The sequence below is a fragment of the Leucoraja erinacea genome, chromosome 23 (genome assembly GCF_028641065.1).
Source record: "Leucoraja erinacea ecotype New England chromosome 23, Leri_hhj_1, whole genome shotgun sequence".
Taxonomy (NCBI): Eukaryota; Metazoa; Chordata; class Chondrichthyes; order Rajiformes; family Rajidae; genus Leucoraja; species Leucoraja erinaceus.
Window position 1 is genome coordinate 7,528,037 of NC_073399.1, and position 21,685 is coordinate 7,549,721.

Sequence of the window (21,685 nt, forward strand, 5' to 3'; positions counted from 1 at the left end):
GATAAATGGGGATAGGGTGAGCTGTTTTAAATACCTGGGAGTCCATATCTCTGAGGATATGACATGGACATCACACGCCGCAACTCGTGAGTAAGGCAAGGCAGTGCCTTTACCACCTCAGGAAATTCAGAGTGTCACAGAGGATCCTCCAGTGCTTCTACTCAGCAGCTGTGGAAAGCATCTTGTCCTGAAATATTACAATCTGGTTTGGGAATTGTTCTTCCCAGGACAAGAAGACTCTGCAGAGAGTAGTGCGTTCGGCCGAACGCACTATGGGACCTTCACTCACCCCTCTGCTGGAACTATACATCAGGAGGTGCAACTCCAGAGCCAATAAGATCATGGGAGACCCCTTCCACCCCTGCAACAGACTGTTCCAGCTGCTACGGTCAGGTAAACGCCTCCATTGCCATGCTGTGAGAACGGAGAGGTTGAGAAGGAGTTTCTTCCCAGAGGCCATTAGGACTGTAAACTCCTATCTCACCAGGGACTAACTTTACTGTACCACTCTACTGCTTTTTTTTTAATTGCTGCTTTTTTCCCTTTTTCCTTCCACCCACAATATGTAAAAGAATATGTGATTCTGTTCCATTCTGTTTGTAGTTTGTTTGGTTGTTTGTTTGTTTGTCTTTTTGTACAAAGTCCGCGAGCATTGCCACTTTTCATTTCACTGCCCATCTCGTATGTGTATGTGACGAATAAACTTGACGACTTAATAGAGGGAAATTGGATGGTTTTGCTGTCGAGGAAGAAACCAAGGGCTTTTTGGCCTTCCTGGAGGGGGATGGAGGTGTAGAGTGACTGGCCCTATCTCCGAACTCTATCTCCGTTCACTGTCCATATCCCCAAATTCTATCGCCGTTAACAATCCCTGTTCCAGGCATACACAGGCCCCATCCCCAAACTCTATCTCCGTTATATTGATGACTGCATTGGTGCTACCTCCTGCACCCATGCAGAACTCGTGGACTTCTGCAACTTCGCCACCAATTTTCATCCTGCCTTCAAATTTACGTGGACCATCTCTGACAACTCCCTCCCCTTTCTTGATCTCATAGTCTCCATCACAGAAAATAGATTATTGACTGACGTCTATTACAAACCCACTGATTCTCACATCTATCTCGACTGCACTTCTTCCCATCCTGCTTCCTGCAAAGACTCTATTCCCTACTCCCAATTCCTCCGTCTATGCCGCATCTGCGCCCAAGATGTGGTGTTCCATACTAGAACATCCAAGATGTCCTTATTCTTTAGGGAACGGGGGTTCCCCTTTCCCATCATAGAGGAGGCCCACACTCGTGTCTCCTCAGTGCCCCGCATCTCCGCCCTTGCTCCAACTCGTCGCAACAGAGACAGTCCCCCTAGTCCTTATCTTCCACCCCATCAGCCATCACATGTAACACATAATCCTCCAAAATTTCCGTCACCCCCAACGGGATCCCAACACTAGCCACATTTTCCCATCTCTACCCCTTTCCGCCTTCTGGAGACCATTCCCTCCACAACTCCCTGATTAACTCATCCCTTCCCACCCAAACCACTCCCTCCCCAGGTACCTTCCCCTGTTGCTATACCTCCTCCCTTGCACAGAGGTTCACTTGCACCTCCTCCAAACTCATCTACTGTATCAGTTATTCAAGATGTGGACTCTTATACATCGGCGAGACCAAAAGCAGATTGTTTCGCGGAACACCTTCGCTCAGCCCGCCTGAACCGACCTGCTCTCCCGGTTGCTGGACACTTTAATTCTCCTTCCCCTTCCTACACAGACCTTTCTGTCCTCGGTCTCATCCATTGTCAGAGTAAGGCAAAACGCAAATTGGAGGAACAGCATCTCATATTTTGCTTGGGCAGCTTACAGCCCAGTGGTATATTGATTTCTCTCACTTTAGGTAGCCCCGGCATTTGCTTTCTCTCTCTCGCCATTCCTCCCCCACCCAAGTCGCACTAGCTTCTCATTTTCACCCTACAAACAGCTTACAATGGCCTGTTTCCTTTATCATTGTTACTTTTTTGCATATATTTCATTCATTGTTCTTTATCTCTCCACATCACCTTCTATATCTCTCGTTTGCCTTATACCTAACCCGTCTGAAAAAGGGTCTCGACCTTGGAACGTCACCCACTCCTTCTCTCCAGAGATGCTGCCTGTCCCGCTGAGTTACTGCTACTTTTTTGTGTCTATGTTCAGTTTAAACCCAGCATCTGCTGTTCCTCCTTACACAAGACGTGAGGAGAGATTAACTCCTATTGAAATCAAGGAGCTCTGGTGGAATTGAAGTTAATGGGCATCAAAATATAGAACACTGCAATGCATAAAGGAAGATGATTGTGGTCATTGAGGGAATCATCTTAGCTCCAAGAGTTTATCAGGAAACTCTTTGAGACAGACATCAAGTGCCGCTGGAAGACCATCAATTCGGGGAAGTACACTTTTTGATCTGCCCCAAACTTGGTCTCTCAACACAGCGAGATGTCTATAAGGAGATATTGCTGACTAGTCCATTCCAGACTGCAGGAGCACTTGCTATGAGATGCATTGAAGCTTGTTGAGGGAGGCTCTGTGAGGGAGGACCACAGTCCAGAGTCCTCCTGCTGCTGGACATCGGGGGCCTGAGTCCATGTGGGGCATCCCTCATACAGGGAGAGGATACCACCCCAGGAGAACGGGGGCACATGAGTGGCATGGGTATTTTGTGTCAAGACAGGTGCAAGTACTGCTGACTATGACACTACTAAATGTATAGACACTGAAAATGTGTGAGGAGTTTGTGCAGCTTTTGTTTATTTATGATTTTTGTTCTGAATAAAGCTTATTTTTGATCCAAATAGAGCCCAAATATCTTCAGCTGTTTCATCAACAGGATTCCATCATAAGATAACAATTGGGGGTACTCATTCATGATTGCATAACATTCTATTTGCGAGTTACTCCAGCATTTTTGATGCAGCCTTTCCCGCTGAGTTACTCCAGCATTTTGTGTCTATCTTCGGTTTAAACCAGCATTCGCAGTTCCTTCCTACGCATTTTGTCTGCTCCATTGCAAAATCTCCTCAAGGTATGTTTACTTTGGAGAAGTTCTCCTCCCATTTCTGACAAGAGTTCTGCAACATCCCCTCTCGTGCTCCCCCTCTGATTCCTCCTGCTCTGACTTTTTTTGCATATCTTTCATTCATTTGTTCAATATCTCTCAACATCTCTATCTCTCGTTTCCCTTTCCCCTAACTGTCTGAAGAAGGGTCTCGACCCTAAACGTTACCCATTCCTTCTCTCCAGAGATGCTGCCTGTGTTACTACCCGAGTTACACCAGCATTTTGTGTCTATCTTCGGTTTAAACCAGCATCTGAATGAATGAATGAGTGAATGAATGAATGTATAAGTTTATAGGCCAAGTATTCACATACAAGGAATTTGCCTTGATGCTCCGCCCACAAGTGACAACGACATACAGTGACAGTTAGGAATGACACATAAAACATTAATAATAAAACATAATTGATTAAACATGTGATTCTGCAGTTCCTTCCTATGCAATCTATTTGTAAAGTTCAGCAACAACTGAATGCAGCAAGATCCAGACAACTCACAGGCATTGACTGAAACTTGGCAACAAAGTGCCAGTTAATAACCATTTCCAACAAGAGATAATCTAAACAGCTCCTCTTGATGTTCAATTGCATTACCAACACCAAATTTTCCACCATTTACATTATGTAGATCACCATTAACAAGGAACTCAACTGGATCACCTACACAAATACTGTGGCCATAAGAGGCATCAGTAGAGGTAAATAAAGAGACAAGATTTAGATGGAAATTGGCCAAATGCAAGCGAATGGGACTATCTTAGATTGGCCAGTTTGGTCGGCATGGATTAGTTGAACCAAAGGGCCTGTTTCTGTGCTGTATGACTCCGAACTTCAAGAATGTTATAAATAATTATTACTTTACCTGACTTGTGTACAAGTTTCAGAACAAATGGTTTCATATCAACCAAGTAGTGATCAAATTCTGAATCCAGCTTTTCCCAGGTTTCCTCCTGATTGGCCATCACGCTTCTTTGGTACATCTACTCACAACAACCTGATCCAACAGAGAACAAAGCATCAGTACAGCAGAAGATGTTTAAAATCTAACAACTTCAAGGACGATAAACGATAATGATGTCAGAGTTCATGAGGGAGATCGATAATCTGGTTGTGGTGCTTGAACAACAATCTTTCTCTGAACGTTAACAGGGCGACAGAGCTGATTGTTGACTTCAGGTGGGAAAAGCCGAGAGTCCATAAATCCATCTTCATTGATGGGACGGCAGTGGAGAGAGTCAACAGCTTCAAATTTCTGGACATGATAATCTGTCCTAAGGCCAACATATGCCTGCCATTATAAAGGAAGCTGGAAAAGAGCTAAGGGTGGGACAAATCCTGGCAAGTGAATGGTGGATACAGGTGGGGGGGGGGGGGGGGGGGGGGGAAAGAGTTGAATGATAGTTGGGTGGAGTAATTGTCAAAGGGTATAGTGAAAAGACAAATGTGCGTCAAGTAATGAAAAGAATAATATCTGAAGCCAGAGGGAGGGAAATAGGTGATAGGTAACTGTCTTGTTACTGTCTACTTAAGCAATTGATCTGAAGAATCAATACATTAGTCCTGCAAGAGCTTGCCCGTCATTTGCGACATCTCTGTTTGCCTTTGCCTAGTATCATTGCTGGTGCACACCCTTTTTACAGCCATGTTGAAAACTGATTCAAAGTTTTATTTGTGAGCCATCCACCTTTCTGGGGACCATTCATTTGTCTGGGTCTTCTTACCTTACTCCGATTACAAAGACAAAGCAAAACATTTTGGAGGAAACACCGGTCTAGTTGTTTTGTTGTCCCATTGGGCAATTCGAGAACCAGAGGGCGTTAAGGTGAAGGGGGGGGAAAAGATGTTTTAATAGGATTTAGTAGGAATCTGAATGGTAACATTTTCCACACAGAGTGGTTGGTGTGTGGAACAAGCTGCCAGAGGAGGTAGTTGAGGCAGTTTTACTATCGCAACGTTTAAGAAACAATTAGATAGCTACATGTGTAGGACATGTTTAGGGCCAAACACAAGCAGGTGGGACTAGTGTAGATAGGACATGTTGGTAGGTGTGGGCAAGTTGGGTCGAAGGGCCTGCTTTCATGCGGTATGACTCTATTGAGCAATGAGCTTAAGACAAAATGATAGCCGAAGGTGCTCTCGGCCCAATGTTGAATCAATGTTGAATGAGTGGGTCAGGTGACATTTCAGGTGGGGACCCTTTTTCAGCCTATTCAATGTTGCTTGTTTCTGGGTATAGTCTACAAATAACAGGTAGAACTTCCTTATTATTAAGCGCCAGTTCAGCTCATTCCTCCTGGATTTGCCACAATTTTGAGAATGTTTACAATAGGATATCATATGCCTCAGATGGACATAGCGAAAATTGGACCTGCAAATATCTTGGCCATGATGAAGCAATTTATTGCAATTTCCACACATTATAATGCTATGAGCTTTTAATTGTTGCAATCCTTTGCTATGATAGCACCTACAGCAAAAGGCTGCACAGCTGCTGCTGCTGCTGCTGCAGCAACACAGTGCCAGAGACACTGGTTCAATCCTGAACTTGGGTGTTATCTGTCTGGAGTTTGCACATACGTCTTGTGACCATGTAGGTTTCCTCCAGGTGCTCCGCTTCCTTCCATACCTCAAAGTGTGTAGGGAGTGGATGATCAGGTGGGATAACATGCTGTGAACAGGTGATCGATGGTGGACCTTAGGGTCTGTTTCCATGCTGTATCTTTCAATTAATAACTAATCTGTATTTCTATATCAAAATGGCTGTAATCCTGGGCTGCAACTGATCCAGACCGGTATCCTGTCTGTCCAGGGCTGTCGTTTAACCCGGCGGGACAAGCAGAGTTGAGCTGGAGTTAGCTCTTCTTCTCCGCGCTGGCTGTAAGCCTGGGCCGCCGCCGCTCCGGGCCGATGCCCCGTCAGCCCGGGGTCACCCCAGACATCTCCAGCCGCCCCCAGACTGGGATGGGACACTTGGGAGCGGACGGGGATGGTCCAGTAGCAATTTAACAGCGCTTGCAGCGCCGGAGACTCTGGTTCGATCCTGACTACAGATGAAACGCAGGTCTGTATACATGCAGCAGCACAGCTGCCGAGAATGTTTATCATGAGTGACCTATGACCTGGGCAAGCGAAGGAAAAACCGGGGTGTGCGGGGCTGAGAAACTATAAGGTTGGAGGCTGTGGAAAGTAGACAGCCAGAAGTGATGAAATCAGAAATGGCGTGCGAGATTTACGCCTGGTGCTCATCTGTGGGATCATGAGTGAAATATATTGGTACCTTATAAATCAGGGGCGAGACACTGTGAATGCCACAAGAGAGTTTGATTCCACATTAAAAGATCCAACATGCTTGAGACTTAATTTATGAAGAGAATCATCACTTTGATTAACAAGAAAAAGTATTTTTTGATTCCAGAGCGATCACGATAATATGAATAAACATTCCTTCTTATCAAAGCACAACATACAAACCCAAAGGAAGGTTTTCGTAAATATTAGTTTTGGTTTCCACCCCATCTGTGAATCAGAAGACCATATTTGATTTGGCCTCCCAGCACTCTAAACCACACCAGGCCCTAACACAATAGAAACATGATCTCAGACTTCTATCCAGCCTTCAACAGTTGATTTAATGGATCTCTATAACATCTCAGTATTATGACACAAATAAATCATCAAATGCTAAATTGACACTGGTTTGCACATATTTAACTTGGTATTGCAACATTACAGATTTAAACACACAGTAGTGGCAGTTATTTAATGAAAGATATCCAATCCATTTCCTTGGTCCCATTTCAGCATCTTTTTACACTTCACAATTTCTGTGTTGTGATGTATTCTGCAAGATTATAAAATGTTCAAACTTTGTGCTCATCCTGCCATCTCCTTTGCTTTTTTTAAAAAATCCTCATATTTTCTTTTAATTGAAGCTCATATCCAGGAAGCAATTTGATAAGCAGCTGCATGATATCTGCATGGTTTACAACATGCAAATCACACTTCAAATATCTATTGTAATTTGCTATTGGTGAGATCAAGCTATGGCAAGAGCAAAGAGACCACAATGTTAATAAAGGCAATTTATTAACAAATGCAGTTGACAGATGTGTTAGATCAATCTGGCCCACTGCACTTTAATAGCATTGATATCTCAGACTTTAAATACTATACTAGGGGTGAGATTCTACCAGCAGAGAGCAGCAGCGAGTTATAGGCGTCACAAGCTCTTGCCAGTGACTACAATTGGATTCCACCATTTACCAGTTTACACAAGATAATTCAAGGTACCTATGCTCTTTAAAAGCAACATACCCTTGCTCCAGCTGGATTCCTATCTTATGTATACTAATACAGGCCCGTACGAAGTTTTCCAAAAAGGGGGGTGGCATGACAGGATTACAAAAAATTTAATGTGAAATAATGTGCACGAAGCTAGAAATCCTTCTATGCCAGGGCCAGGGTCCAGGGCCCGCTTAAGGGCCCTGGAAGCTCTGGGGTTTTAGATGCTCTCTGATGCATTCTGAGCCTTATTTTGGAGCATTTTTGCACCAAATTTATGACCAATATTACAGAAATTAACAGGAATCTGAGGTGTAGCTTTTCACACGAAGGGTGCTGGATGTATGGAACGACCTGCCAAAGGAGGTAGTTAAGGCTGGGACTATCCTAATGTTTAAGACACATTTGGACACTTACATGGATCGGACAGATTTAGATGGATATGGGCCAAATGCGTGTGAGTGGGACTAGTGTAGATGGGGCATGTTGGTTGGTGTGGGCAAGTTGGGCTGAAGGGCCTGTTTCAACACTGCATCATTCCATGACTAAAAAGTTAAGAAGAAAAATGCATGTAGATAAGTAGAGCAGATTTGAAAGAGGAGTGACATGTAAAGGCAGAGAGAGGTTTATGGGGGGAAAGGAACATAGCAAAGGACACAAAGTGCTGGAGTAACTCAGTGGGTCAGGCAGCATCTGCGGAGAATATGAATAGGCGACGTTTCACAGAGTGTTGGAGTAACTCAGCGAGTCAGGCAGCATCTCTGGAGAAAAGGTATAGATTATATTTCGGGTCAAGATCGTTCTTCAGTAATATTCATGATGTGACATGCATAGACATTCCTGAATGTTTCCCTAACCATCGTGAGCTACTTTGTTACGGTGCTTGCCCTCTCCTATAATGTCTCTGCTGCCTTGGGTGATGCAGGACAGGACACAAGCTTTGGGACACGGTGTGAAGCTGTTGCCGTCTGTCCCAGCCTGGTAAAAACCTGGATGGAGTGGATGTGGAGAGGATGTTTCCACTAGTGGGAGAGTCGAGGACCAGTGGCCACAGCCTCGGAATTAAAAGACGTTCCTTTAGGAAAGAGATGAGCAGGAATTTCTTAATTCAGAGGGTGGTGAACTGTGGAATTCATTGCCACAGACAGCTGTGGAGGCCAAGTCAATGGACATTTTTCAGGAGATTGATAGATTCTTGATTGATGCGGGTGTCAGAGGTAATGGGGAGAAGACAGGAGAATGGGTTTGAGAGGGTAAGATAGATAGAGTCATAGAGTGATACAGTGTGGAAACAGGCCCTTCGACCCAGCATGTCCCATCGGCACTAGTCCCACCTGCCCACGTTTGATCCATATCCCACCAAACCTGTCCTATCCATGTACCTGTCTAACTGTTTCTTAAATGTTGCGATAGTCCCCGACTCAACTACCTCCTCTGGCAGCTTGTTCCATACACCTACCACCCTTTGTGTGAAAAACATACCCCTCAGATTCCTATTAAATCCTTTGTCCTTCACCTTAAACTTATGTCCTCTGCTCCTCGATTCGCCTACTCTGGGCAAAAGACCAACCATATCTATTCAAATCATGATTTTATACACCTCTATTAGATCATCCTTCATCCTCCTGTGCTCCATGAAATAGAGTCCCAGCCTACTCAACCTCTCCCTATAGCTCAAGCCCTCTAGTCCTGGCAACATTCTCGTAAATCTTCACTGTACCCTTTCCAGTTTGATGACATCTTTCCTATAACATGGTACCCAGAACTGAATACAATACTCTGAATGCGGCCTCACCACCTTCTTATGCAACTGCAACACGACCTCCCAACCTCTATACTTAGCCTGACCCGCTGAGTTACTCCAGCACTCTGTAAAACGTCACAGAACAGGGCAAGATTAGCAAGTTTGTTGATGATACAGAAGCGAGTGGTTTTGCATATAGTGAAGATGGTTGTGAAAGATTGCAGCAGGATCTCGATCAATTAGCCAGGTGGGCAGAGGAATGATTGATGGTTGCATGGTTCCTTGAAGGTCGTGTCGCTGGTATATCAGGTGGTCAAAATGTATTTTGGCACATTGGCCTTCACCAGTCAGGGTATTGAGTATGGAAGTGCAGGTGCAGTCGTTGGTGTATCGAGAGTAGAGGAGAGGGGTGAGTACGCATCTTGCGGTGCTCCTATGCTGAGCGTTTGTGGGTCGGAGATATGCTTTCCCGTCTAAGCAACTAAGCAACTAAGTTACAGCAATAAGTTACGGAGAAAGGTTGAACAAGTTAGGTCTTTATTCTTTGGAGCGCAGAAGGTTAAGGGGGAACTTGATAGAGGTCTTTAAAATGATGAGAGGGATAGAGAGTTGACGTTCCCATTGAGAGTAGGGAAGATTCAAACAAGAGGACATGACTTGAGAATTAAGGGACAGAAGTTTAGGGGTAATACGAGGGGGAACTTGTTTACTCAGAGAGTGGTAGCTGTGTGGAATGAGCTTCCAGTGGAAGTGGTGGAGGCAGGTTTGATTTTATCATTTAAAAATAAATTGGATAGGTATATAGATGGGAAAGGAATGGAGGGTTATGGTCTGAGTGCAGGTAGATGGGACTAGGGGAAAATAAGTGTTCGGAATGGACTTGAAGGGCCGAGATGGCCTCTGTGCTGTAATTGTTATATGGTTATTATATATGGTTATATGCTGCTTCCTGTCTGTCAGAAAGCTGGTGATCCACCGACAGAAGGGTTCAGGCACAGTCAACTTAGAAAGTTTGGAGCATAGTAGCTCTGGCACAATGGGGTTGAATGCAGAGCTAAAATCAACAAACAAAATCCTCGCATAGGTCCCCTGGCAGTCTAGGTGCTGGAGGATGAAGTGCAGGTCCAGATTGACTGCGTCATCCACAAATCTATTGGCCCAATATGCAAAATGCAGAGGGTCCAGCAGAGGGATTGTGATATTTTTCAGCTTGGCCAGCACAAGCCTTTCAAGGGTCTTCACGACAGAGGTCAGTGCGACAAGCCTGTAATCATTAAGACCAGTAATCCTTACCTTTTTGAGTACAGGGACAAGAGTGGTGACTTTGAAGCAGGCAGGAACAATACATCTTTGCAGGGACTGGTTAAAAATGAGTAATTGGGTGTGAAGTGTTGGTTGGGGTAGGAAAGGGTCCACTCTTTTCATACTGGAGTCTTGCCTTAAGTAGGTGTGAAGTGGTGAATGGGAAGGAGAGGGTGCAGGGTCCATTCTTTGCAGACTGGAGTCTGGCTGTGTTTATTGGGGAAGGGGTACCAGGGTTACGTTTCGGATTTTCAAACCTGCAGTAAAACTTATTCAGGTTGTTCGTCAGCTGACGATTGTCCGAAGAGCGGGGGGGATTTCCTCTTGTAGCTGGTGATTTCTTGCATGCCCTTCCAAACTGAAGAAGAGTCACTAGCTGAGAACTTGCTCCTCAACTTCTCATAGTACCTTTTCTTGGCAGCTCTGATTCTTCTTCTCAGCTCTTTATCGATTAGGCTATCTTTTAACTCTTTATCAATTAGGCTATCGGCTTGACGCATATTTGCCCCCCCCCCCCCCCCCCCCCCCATCTCAAAATGGAAATGTTACCTGTATATAATGATCCCATTAAAATGTTTATTTATGTCACAAACTATGGAATTCATATTTTTCAGTAATGTTATCAAGGAAAAGAAAGCAGTTCCAATTGTTTGATATTATTTGATATTGATTAAAATTATTCATATGGAGGAAAAAATATAATAGCTCTAAAACTTACCTTAATCTTGCAATCTCACTAAAGATAATCCTCTTTTTTCCCTCTTCCCTCCCCCTCCTCTCTCCCCTCTCCTTCCCCTCTCCCCCCCTTCTTTCTGGTGGGTGACGTGGGTCAGCGGGGGCTGGCGTGGGCCCAGCGGGGGTGACGTGGGCCCAGCGGGGGTCAGCGGGGGTGACGCGGGCCCAGCGGGGGTCAGCGGAGGTGGCGTTGGCCCAGCGGGAGTCAGCTGGGGTGGCGTGGGTCCAGCGGGGGTGGCTGGGGTGGCGTGGGTCAGTGGGGGGTGGCGTGGGTCAGCGGGGGTGGTGTGGGTTCAGCGGGGGTGGGGTGGGCCCAGCGGGGGTGGCGTTGATCCAGCGCGAGTTAGCGGAGGTGGCGTTGGCCCAGCGGGGATGGCCTGGGCCCAGCGGGGGTGGCATTGGGGGAAGATGGCTTGGACCCGGCCGCAGCGGCGTCTGGTGTTGGGGTTACAACCGCTGGGTTCAGATTCCGGCGACGGGAGATGGAGATGCTGGACCGGGCGGGCAGACACCGCACCCTGCAACCTGCACCCCAGAGAAATGGGCACTCCTTTAACTCAAGGGCCAGATTAGACCCCTCCTGCAACGCAATATTCCAAATGTGCAAATGACAGTCTGATCCCGCCCGGGCCCACTGCGCACGTGCGGAGAGACAGCATCATTTAGCGTCGCTTCCGCAACTGCGCAGGCGCGGATGGCCGCATTTTTTTCTCCCAAATCATCCAGCGGGCGGAACCAGAATTTCGGGAGCTTTTCCAACAAAGCGGAAACGCTGATTTTTTTCCCGTTTTCCCCCCCCCCCCCCCCCCGATTTTTTTTTCCTTCGGGATTTTTTTTACTCTGGCAAAAAAAGGGGGGTGCGGTCGCACCCAACGCACCCCCCCTTCGGACGGCCATGTAAGACAATAAAACAGAACTGATCAGAAATGATGCATTACCAATTCCTTGCATCTGGACATTTGTGCTGGCTTTAAAATTCCAGCAGCAGTTCCAAAAACATGTGCGTGCTTTTACAGATCATGTGATGCAGAACAAACACTGTATTGATAAATCCTCATAAAAATTACTCCAAAGAGAATCTGCTCTTTTTTAAAGTACTTTTGAATATAGAAAATCATCGCAAAGTTCTGTCCAAACAGCACTCCAAAAAAGCAATGACAAGCCATAGAAGATTGCAACATTAATAACTTCACACTTAGATACGAATAGCAGAATTTTAGATGAGGTGAGCTTTCCAGAGTGGAGGATGCCAGGCTGCCTGGAGAGAGAATCAAAATGGTCACATACAAATGACCAATGAAGGCCCAAAAGCAAATAGTCAGTCTGTGCTGAAAACAACCAGTTGCCAGAAGACCAGGTCAAGTAGAATACCAAATTTTAATTCAGTCCAAAACAAGAGAACTGAACAAATGCCAAAACTGGCCAAGATGAAATAGGGTTGCCATTTTTTAAGTTAGAGAGGGTGCAGAAAAGACTTGCAAAATGTTGCTGAGACTGAAAAGATGGAGTTTAAAGTGGATAAAACAGGACTGTTTTCCCTGAAGCAAAGGAGATTGCTGGGTGACTTTATAGAGGTTTCTAATATGAGGGGCAGAGAATGGTCAGAGTCTTTTCCCAAGATAGGGAGTCTACAACTAGAGGAGAGAAGGGTAAAGACTTCAAGGGGAGCTGCGAGCTTAACGATATAGAGCAGAAACAGATCCTTCGGCCCACCAAGTCAGCACCTACCATCAATCACCTGCACACTAGTTCTATCCTACACCCTAGGGACAATTTACAGAAGCCAATTAACCTACAAACCTGCACATCTTTGGAATGTGGGAGGAAACTGCAACACCGGGAGAAAACCGTACAAACTCCATATAGACAGCATCCATAGTCAGGATCGAACCGGGTCTCTGGCACAGTCAGGCCATAGGTTTATTTTCACACATAGGGTGGTTGATGTATGGAATGAGCTACAAGAGGAAGCAGTGAGCGAGGTTACAATTCCAAAATTCTAAAGACATTTGAGCAGGTTCATGGATAAATAAAATAAAAATAGCTCAGCTGACATTAATCTATTTAGACCGTTTTACAGCAAAAACAGATATATTTGGCCTTTATCCTTATGTGAAAAATTCTACACGTGGGGGGAGGGGCATTCAACCTTCCGGGCGGGATTCAGGTACCAGGGATTAAAAGGAAGAAAAGTAAGGTTTCATCATTGAAGTCAATGATCTTAAATTCTTTCCACACCCTCCAAACTAAAGCAGGGTTTGGAGATCGAATGGAGAAATTTTACAAAGTATTTCCTCTCTTGTTACAGTTTTCGCTACATATTTTCACATTGTTGTGCAGCTTTCAACTTTTCAGAGCATTCTCCATTCACCCCATAAACAAGCAAGCAATAAAGTTGCGAGTGCCATTATATTTGACCCACTATCTAGATAAAAAATATTGTGAGAAATGCACATCTTATTAAGATTTAATATTTATAGAAAAACAAATTTAACTATATATAAACTCTGACAAACTAAAAACCAACTGAGTTACTCCAGCATTTTGTGTCTACCCTAAATGAAAACCACATGGTCGCAGAACATATTTTTCTGTGGAGCAATTTAAGGGGATTTGGCAATATAATGTTTGTTCTGTATCTCAGGATCAGCAAAGCACAGATTATTTTTAGAACAGTTCAGATTTTTATGCCAACACAAAAATTCTAAATGCAAATACAAAAGAAAGAAAAAGCTGGATGCCCATTGTGACTCCATACAATCATCTCACTGACAAAATAATGCAGGCTGACGTTAAGATTAAACTTAATCTACGAAAACTAATTTAGGAAAAGCGTGCAATATTTACAAAAGGATAGATTAGATAGGTCGCAAAATGAAAATCAAGGTTCCGACAATATATGACAATTAACACCATGGGACAAAAGTAAAATTAAAACAATAAATAGGAGTATGCCTCCTCCACCATTCAAGCTGATTATGGCTGATCCTTTACTCAGTGCCATTTTCTGCTTTAATTCCTAATCCTGTGATCCTTTTAATATCTAAAAATCAAGGAAGCCTGGTATTTAAGATATCATGACATTGGAACAAAAGCGCAAAGAAAAAAAACGCACATCCTCAGGATGATGTATTAACGATGCAACATACCATTTGATGGAATTAAAGGTGCATATTACCTTCATGACCAACCAGACAGATGTAAATACACAAAGCTAAAGATACACTTAGTAGGAGGGAAGAGCTGAAAAAAGAAATTAGTATGTATGCAAGGTAGTTCAAAACTAAAAATAAATAATCTGCAAGACCAGCGATTTCTATGCATGCTTTGTTGGACTAACATTAGGTCATGGGATATGATAGCATTACAGGGAAAAGGGATCTGGGAACACATTCAAATTTCACCAGCAGTTGAGAATTTCAATTCAAGTAATACAAATTTATGCAAATCTGGAAGAGAACAAAATGGGCTTCTTGGCCATCATGGGCAATGAGAAATGGGCCAACTGATCCTGGTTACATACAGTGCATTCAGAAAGTATTCAGACCCCTTCATTTTCCACATTTTGTTACGTTACAGCCTTAGTCTAAAATGGATTAAATTCATTTTGTTATCAGCAATCTACACACAATACCCCATAATAAAAAAGTGAAAATAGGTGTTTAGAAATGTTTGCAAAGTAATAACTGAAATAACACATTTTCATAAGTATTCAGACCATTTGCTATGACACTCAAAATTGAGCATAGGTTTGTCCTGTTTCTCAGCTTAAAGCTGTGCCCTCTAGTATTTGATATTTCCATCCTGGGAATAAGGATTCTACCCCGTCTACGCCTCTCAAAATGTTATATGCTTCGATCAGATCTCCCCGCAACCTCTGGCGTTCCAGAGAAAACAGTCCAAATCTGTCCAACGTCTCCCTGTGACTAATACCCCTAATCCAGGCATCATTCTAGTAAACGAGCGCTACACCCTTTCCAAAGCCTCCACATCGTTCCGGTAATGAGACGACCACAACTGCATGCTATACTCCAAATGCAGCCCAACGATGAATCTATGTATATACAGTGTATCAGAAAGTATTCAGACCCCTTCACTTTTTCATCCTTTTGTTACGTTACAGCCTTATTCTAAAATGGATTAAATTATTTTTTTAATCATCAATCTACACACAAAACCCCATAAGAAAAAAGCAAAAACAGGTGTATTGAAATTTTCGCAAAGTAATTAAAATGAAATAACTGAAATGTCACATTTACATAAGTATTCAGACCCTTTACTCAGTACTTTGTTGAAGCACCTTTGGCAGCGATTACAGCCTCAAGTCTTCTTGGGTAAGGCACTACAAGCTTGGCACAAGTGAATTTGGGTAATTTCACCCATTCTTCTCTGCAGATCCTCTCAAGCTGTCAGGTTGGTGGGGAGCGTCGATGCACAGTTATTTTCAGGTCCCTCCAGAGATGTTCGATCGAGATCAAGTCCGGGCTCTGGCTGGGTCACTCAAGGACATTCACAGATTTGTCACAAAGCCACTCCTGCGTTGTCTTGGCTGTGTGCATAGGGTTGTTGTCCTGTTGGAAGGTGAACCTCCGCCCCATTCTGAGATCCAGAACACTCTGGAGCAGGTTTTCATCAAGGAACTCTCCGTACTTTGCTCTGTTCATCTTTCCCTCGATCGTGACTAGTCTCCCAGATCCTGCCGCAGAAAAACATCCCCACAGCGTGATGCTGCTACCACCATGCTTCACGTAGGTATGGTATTGGCCAGATGATGAGCACTGCCTGGTTTCCTCCAGACGTGATGCTTGGTATTCAGGCCAAAGAATTCAATCTTGGTTTCATCAGACCAGAGAAAGGTCCGAGTCCTTTAGGTACCTTTTGGCAAACTCCAAGAGTTCTGTCATGTGCCTTTTACTGAGGAGTGGCTTCCGTCTAGCTTGTCTACCATAAAGGCCTAATTGGTGGAGTGCAGCAGATATAATTGTCCTTCTGGAGGTTCTCCCATCTCCACAGAAGAACTCTGGTGCTCTTTCAGAATGATCATCGGGTTATTGGTCACCTCCCTGACCAAGCCCCTTCTCCCCAGATTGTTCGGTTTGGCCGGGCGGCCAGCTCTATGAAGAGTCCTGGTGGTTCCAAAGTTCTTCCATTTAAGAATGACTGAGGCCACTGTGCTCTTCGGGACCTACATTGCTGTAGAAAATGTTTTATACCCTTCCCCAGATTTGTGTCTCGACATAATCATGTCTCTGAGATCTAGGGACAATTCCTTCGTCTTCATGGCTTGGTTTTCGCTCTGACATGCACTGTCAACTGTGGGACCTTATATAGACAGGTGTGTGCCTTTCCAAATCATGTCCAATCAATTTAATTTACCACTGGTGGACTCCAATCAAGTTGTACAAACATCTCAAGGATAACCAATGGAAAAAGATGAACAATTTTGAGTGTCATAGCAAAGGGTCTGAATACTTATGTAAATGTGATCTTTCAGTTATTTCTTTTTAATCACTTTGCAAAAATTTCTAAACACCTGTTTTCACTTCTTCATTCTGCGGTATTGTGTGTAGATTGATGGGAAAAAATTTTTTAATCCATTTTTAAATAAGGCTGTAACGTAACAAAATGTGAAAAAAGTGAAGGGGTCTGAATACTTTCTGAATGCACTGCACAATGAGGCAAGTATTAACAGCTGCTGAAATATTGGAAGGAATATCATGATCTGCACAATAGAACATGGAACAGTACAACAAAGGAACTGATCCTCAATGTATGTGCCATACATCTTGCCTAATCACAAATCTATCAATTATTTGCTTTAAAAATACCCAATGACTGTGGCAATGAATTCCACAGATTCACCACTCATTGACTACAGAAATTTCTCACCTCCGTTCCAAAGGTACGTCCTTTTATTCAGAGGCTGTGCCCTCTAATTCTAGACTCCACCACTAATGGAAATATCCTCTCCACATCCATTCTATCCAGGCCTTTCATTATTCAGTATGTTTCAATGAGGTCTAGCTTCAACCAGTCTCCAGTGAATACAGGCCCAGTGGTGCCAAAAGCTCATCATACATTAATCCAATCATCCCCACAATCATTCTCGTAAACCTCCTCTGGACCCTCTCCAACACCATCACATCATAGCATTCTTTTTCACTCAGTGGGTAGTCAAGATTGTACCCGTTACATCTCTGGAGGCGGATACAATTATGACTTTTCAAAAACATTTAAACAGATGTATGAATAAGAGAGGTTTAGAGGGGTACGGGACTATCTCCAAGATACTGAACTGTATAACTATATGCAAAAACAAGGAACTGCAGAATTTGGTTTATACCAAAGATAGACACATGGCGCTGGAGTAACTCAGCGGATCAGGCAGGATTTCTGGAGAAAAAAGGTGGGTGACGTTGAGGAAATATTATATAATAGATCCGCTCGGATTGTGACTTTTATATAAGCCAAGTAATTTGCAAAAAAAAAAGTTAAAGGTTTTCAGAAACACATGTGTCCTAGAGAAATAAAGTGCAAAGAGACACATACAGCGAACAGATGAATAAAAACATTTCAGAAACAATAATCTGATCCTGCATAGCTTAGTTTATTGCTTTGAGGCAATTATATCGCTGGAGGAAATTATATTTGATATGATTTTGTGTTGAAGAATGGATAGCTAAATAGGGCCTCTTTTTAGGCCAGAGGTCATCTGCTCTTTCTCTACAGCACATTCTTGAGCTGTGAGGTTTATGCTGAGCTTGAGACAGAATTCAAGGCTGATAGATAATAGACTCTAATTTAGCTTTGGCTAAGTTAAATTATAATTAGGTTGAGATAAAGGATCGTACATTTACAGTTGCTTGGAGAGGAAGAGAATCAGATTGATGGATATGTGACCTTCCTATGTTTATAGAAAGTCGAAGAAGCAGATGTAATTCTGATGTAATGGTCCGAGTTGTGAATCTACCTTTGTTAAAAGACCTTGTAGTGAGATTGGAAATCCGGCTTCTAGATAGCAGGCAAAGGGCTGCAAATTAAAATGAAGTTGTATCCTTGCACCAAACACTTATTCATTAAGTTGACAGATTTACGACGAATGTATGCTTGGTTGGGAGGTGTGTGTGGATTTTGAAATTAGAAACTGTAATTCAGCAAACTCATATAATTAATGTTTTAATACATAGGTAATAGTATTTTAAACTGTATGGGAAGTGGGTGTGACGTGTGATCATTGTATTACATATGTATCTTATATTTTGAGGAGTGGTCTATGATAATTGAGCCTACTAGGGTTTTGCTGTGTTGAAATAAAATAATTCTAAGCAAAGTTATACCACAGGCAAACAAAGGTTGTAAGATGAGGCCAGGGAAGGGGGGGGGGGGGGGGGGAATCATGTGACTGTTGTTGTAAATCACCAGAAGGACACAGATGATTGGTTACTAGCTTGTCATACCCTCTGTATCTGAAATGTCTAATATCTATATAAATGCCATGAGTTCTATCAAAGTCAGCTCTCTGTGTTGGAAGGTTCAGAGACTAGTCTCAGCTGAATAAAGAATCGATTTCAAGAACTACAAGCATTTGAGTCAAGTTGACTTTAGATTGACAAAATAACTCAGTTTAACAAAGTTATGGGTCAGGACCCATCTTCAGACTGAAAGTAGAGGGTGTGAGGGGTGAAAAACTAGAGGTGAGCAAAGACCAGGATCAATCGGGGCCAACCACAAATGACCTCAAGCTGTCTGGCAAGCTAGGGAAGGTGTGATCTCAAGAGGAAAACAATGTGGAGAACGGTGGAACTGGCAAAATGTCTAGGGTGAAAGAAGGGGGCATTCCCCTACTGACCTTTCTGTCCTGTGCATCTTCTATTGCCAGAATATCCTCAATCCATCATAATAAATTATTCCCAAAACATTGCATTCTAATCTCTTATATTATGTTAGTTGTAACGTGAAGAATTAACAGATCTATCAAACATAATTTCCTTTCTACAAAAGGAAGTTTGCTTACACTTCTGATTTCTTATGCTTCAGAAATATTGTCTCATGATCCCAATGACATGCCAAAAGCTCCTTTTTCTGCAGCCAGGGATTCTCAAGTCAATGGGCTTGTTGCATTTTCCACGTGGAAAGTTTGAGAATGACCTTGAATCATTTCCTGTGTCTTTATGCTGCTTGGTAATCTATACATGTGTCAACATTCAGAATAAAGTGTCTGTTCAGCAATTGGTATCAAGCATGTGAATGAGGTCTGCCTATACGAGTCAAATTAATTAAATTAGGGCCTCAATACTAGAGATGTTAGCTGGGGGAGGACAATGACATTGGTTCACTTATCCTTCCAGTGGATTTGGAAAAGTTTGCAGAGATAGTCAAAATATCACATGCATACAACAACTGATTTCACGGGTGTCTGCTTTTGCTGAGAAATGTTCCATATTTTCCAGGGTCTGATCACAAATCTTTGTTGGAGGGCAGTACTGTACAATAAAGGCATGTAGGTAGAGGATGCATCTCGCAGACATCAAATGTAAGGCCCATCCTCTTGTATGCATCAGCAAACAAGTTGCAACTCAAAATCAGAGGATTTGGGGGTACTTCGCTCAGAACCATAACGATACATGTTAAGCAATTTGTCCTGAAGAAGAGCTCCACTAATGGAACTTTTTGGAGCATCTTCGGTTACCTACTTCAAAACCCCAGTTGATCAGGTCTAGGGTATGATTACATCAGTTCCATTAACTTCCACAATACTATTTTAAACTAATCCTCATTTATTTTGGCTATTCCAATACTTTAGAACAGTTGTGTTACCACTATTTCTGTGTCAACTTCTTTCCCCAAAGACAATCACAAGCTACAGCCTGGGCTTCCTCGTCACTTCATATTCCACTTGGGTAGCATACAACCTAATGGTATGAACGCTGAATTCTCCAATTTTAAGTAACAACATCTTCCCTCCTTTTCCCCTCTTTCCATCCTGTGCCCCCATCCCAGTGCACACCATTTCTCCAGTTATACTGCATCAGAAAATGGTGTTAGATAAAATGTTGGGACTGAAGGCAGATAAATCCCCAGGCCCTGATGGTCTGCATCCCACAGTACTCGAGGAGGTGGCCCTAGAAATCGTGGATGCATTGGTGATCATTTTCCAATGTTCTTTGGACTCTGGATCAGTTCCTATGGACTGAAGGGTAGCCAATTCTGAAGGGTACTCCACTGTTTAAGAAAGGAGGCAGAGAGAAAATAAGGAATTGTAGACCAGTTAGCCTTACATCGGCAGTGGGGAAGATGCTGGAGTCGATTATTAAAGATGTTATAGCAGTGCATTTGGAAAACAGTGACAGGATCCGTCAAAGTCAGCATGGATTTATGAAGGGGAAATCATGCTCGACTAATCTTTAGGAATTTTTTGAGAATGTAACTAGAACGGATAAGGGAGAGCAAGTGGATGCGGTCTATCTGGACTTTCAAAAAGCCTTTGACAAGGTTCCACACAAGATATTAGAATGCAAAGTTAGAGCACATGGTATTAGGGGTAGGGTATTATGTACCAATCGTCACCAACTGACAGATCGGAAAGAACCGTCAATTCAACTTGGTGAAACAACTCTAGAAAACGTGGATCATTTTCCGTACCTTGGAAGTCACCTCTCCTCCAATACCGATCTTGATGACGAGATCCAATGTCGTCTTAAGTGTGCTGGAACAGCTTTTGGACTTCTTCGAACGAGTCTTTCAAAATCGTGACATCCAAACCGACACCAAAATGTTAGTGTACAAGGCAGTGATGATTCCAACGCTCCTGTATGCATCAGAAACCTGGACACCATACTGACGCCATCTGAAAACACTTGAAAAGTTCCATCAATGATGTCTTCGAAGCAGCTTAAAAATCAGCAGGGAAGACATCAGAACCAATGTCAGCGTACTGAATGAAGCGAAAACATCTAGCATCGAAGCCTTCATCATCAAGAACCAACTAAGATGTGTCGGTCATGTTGTTCGGATGGAAGACGAGCATCTACCAATGCAAACCTTCTACACCTAGCTTAAAGAAGGTAAATGGAAAAGAGGCAGACAAAAGAGATTCAAAGACGCCTTAAAAGCCAGCATGAAGAAATGTGCAATCGACATCGACTATAGGGACACAAATGCCAAGGACAGGAAACTCTGGCGAGCCATCATCCAAAAAGGAACAGCGATCTTCGAAGCCAAGAGATGCACAGAATTAGAAGAAAAGAGAAAACGGAAAGAGAGGCAGCAACAACCAAAGCCCGGTCTGCCATCTGGAATTACCTGTCCTGAATGTTGAATAATTTTCAAAGCCAGGATTGGGCTCATAAGCCACCTGAGAGTCCAGAACATAAAAACAACAGAACGTAGACCATCGCCTTCGACCTTGAGGGATAGCCACGACCACGATTGACATGGATAGAGAATTGGTTGGCAGACATGATGCAAAGAGTAGGAATTAACGGGTTCTTTTCAGAATGGCAGGCAGACTAGTGGGGTGCCGCAAGGCT

General features: G+C 43.3%; 1 protein-coding gene across 3 annotated transcripts in view; it reads right to left on the reverse strand.

The window, feature by feature from the left end:
- Window positions 1-21,685, reverse strand: part of cep112 (centrosomal protein 112) — a 286,047-nt gene that overhangs the window by 258,491 nt on the left and 5,871 nt on the right. For all 3 annotated transcript variants that reach the window (XM_055653750.1, XM_055653748.1, XM_055653749.1), the window contains one exon: window positions 3,957-4,088. In XM_055653750.1, coding sequence (XP_055509725.1) covers window positions 3,957-4,074 — 118 coding nt within the window. In that variant the 5' untranslated portion in view covers window positions 4,075-4,088. The remainder of the gene's footprint in view (window positions 1-3,956; window positions 4,089-21,685) is intronic.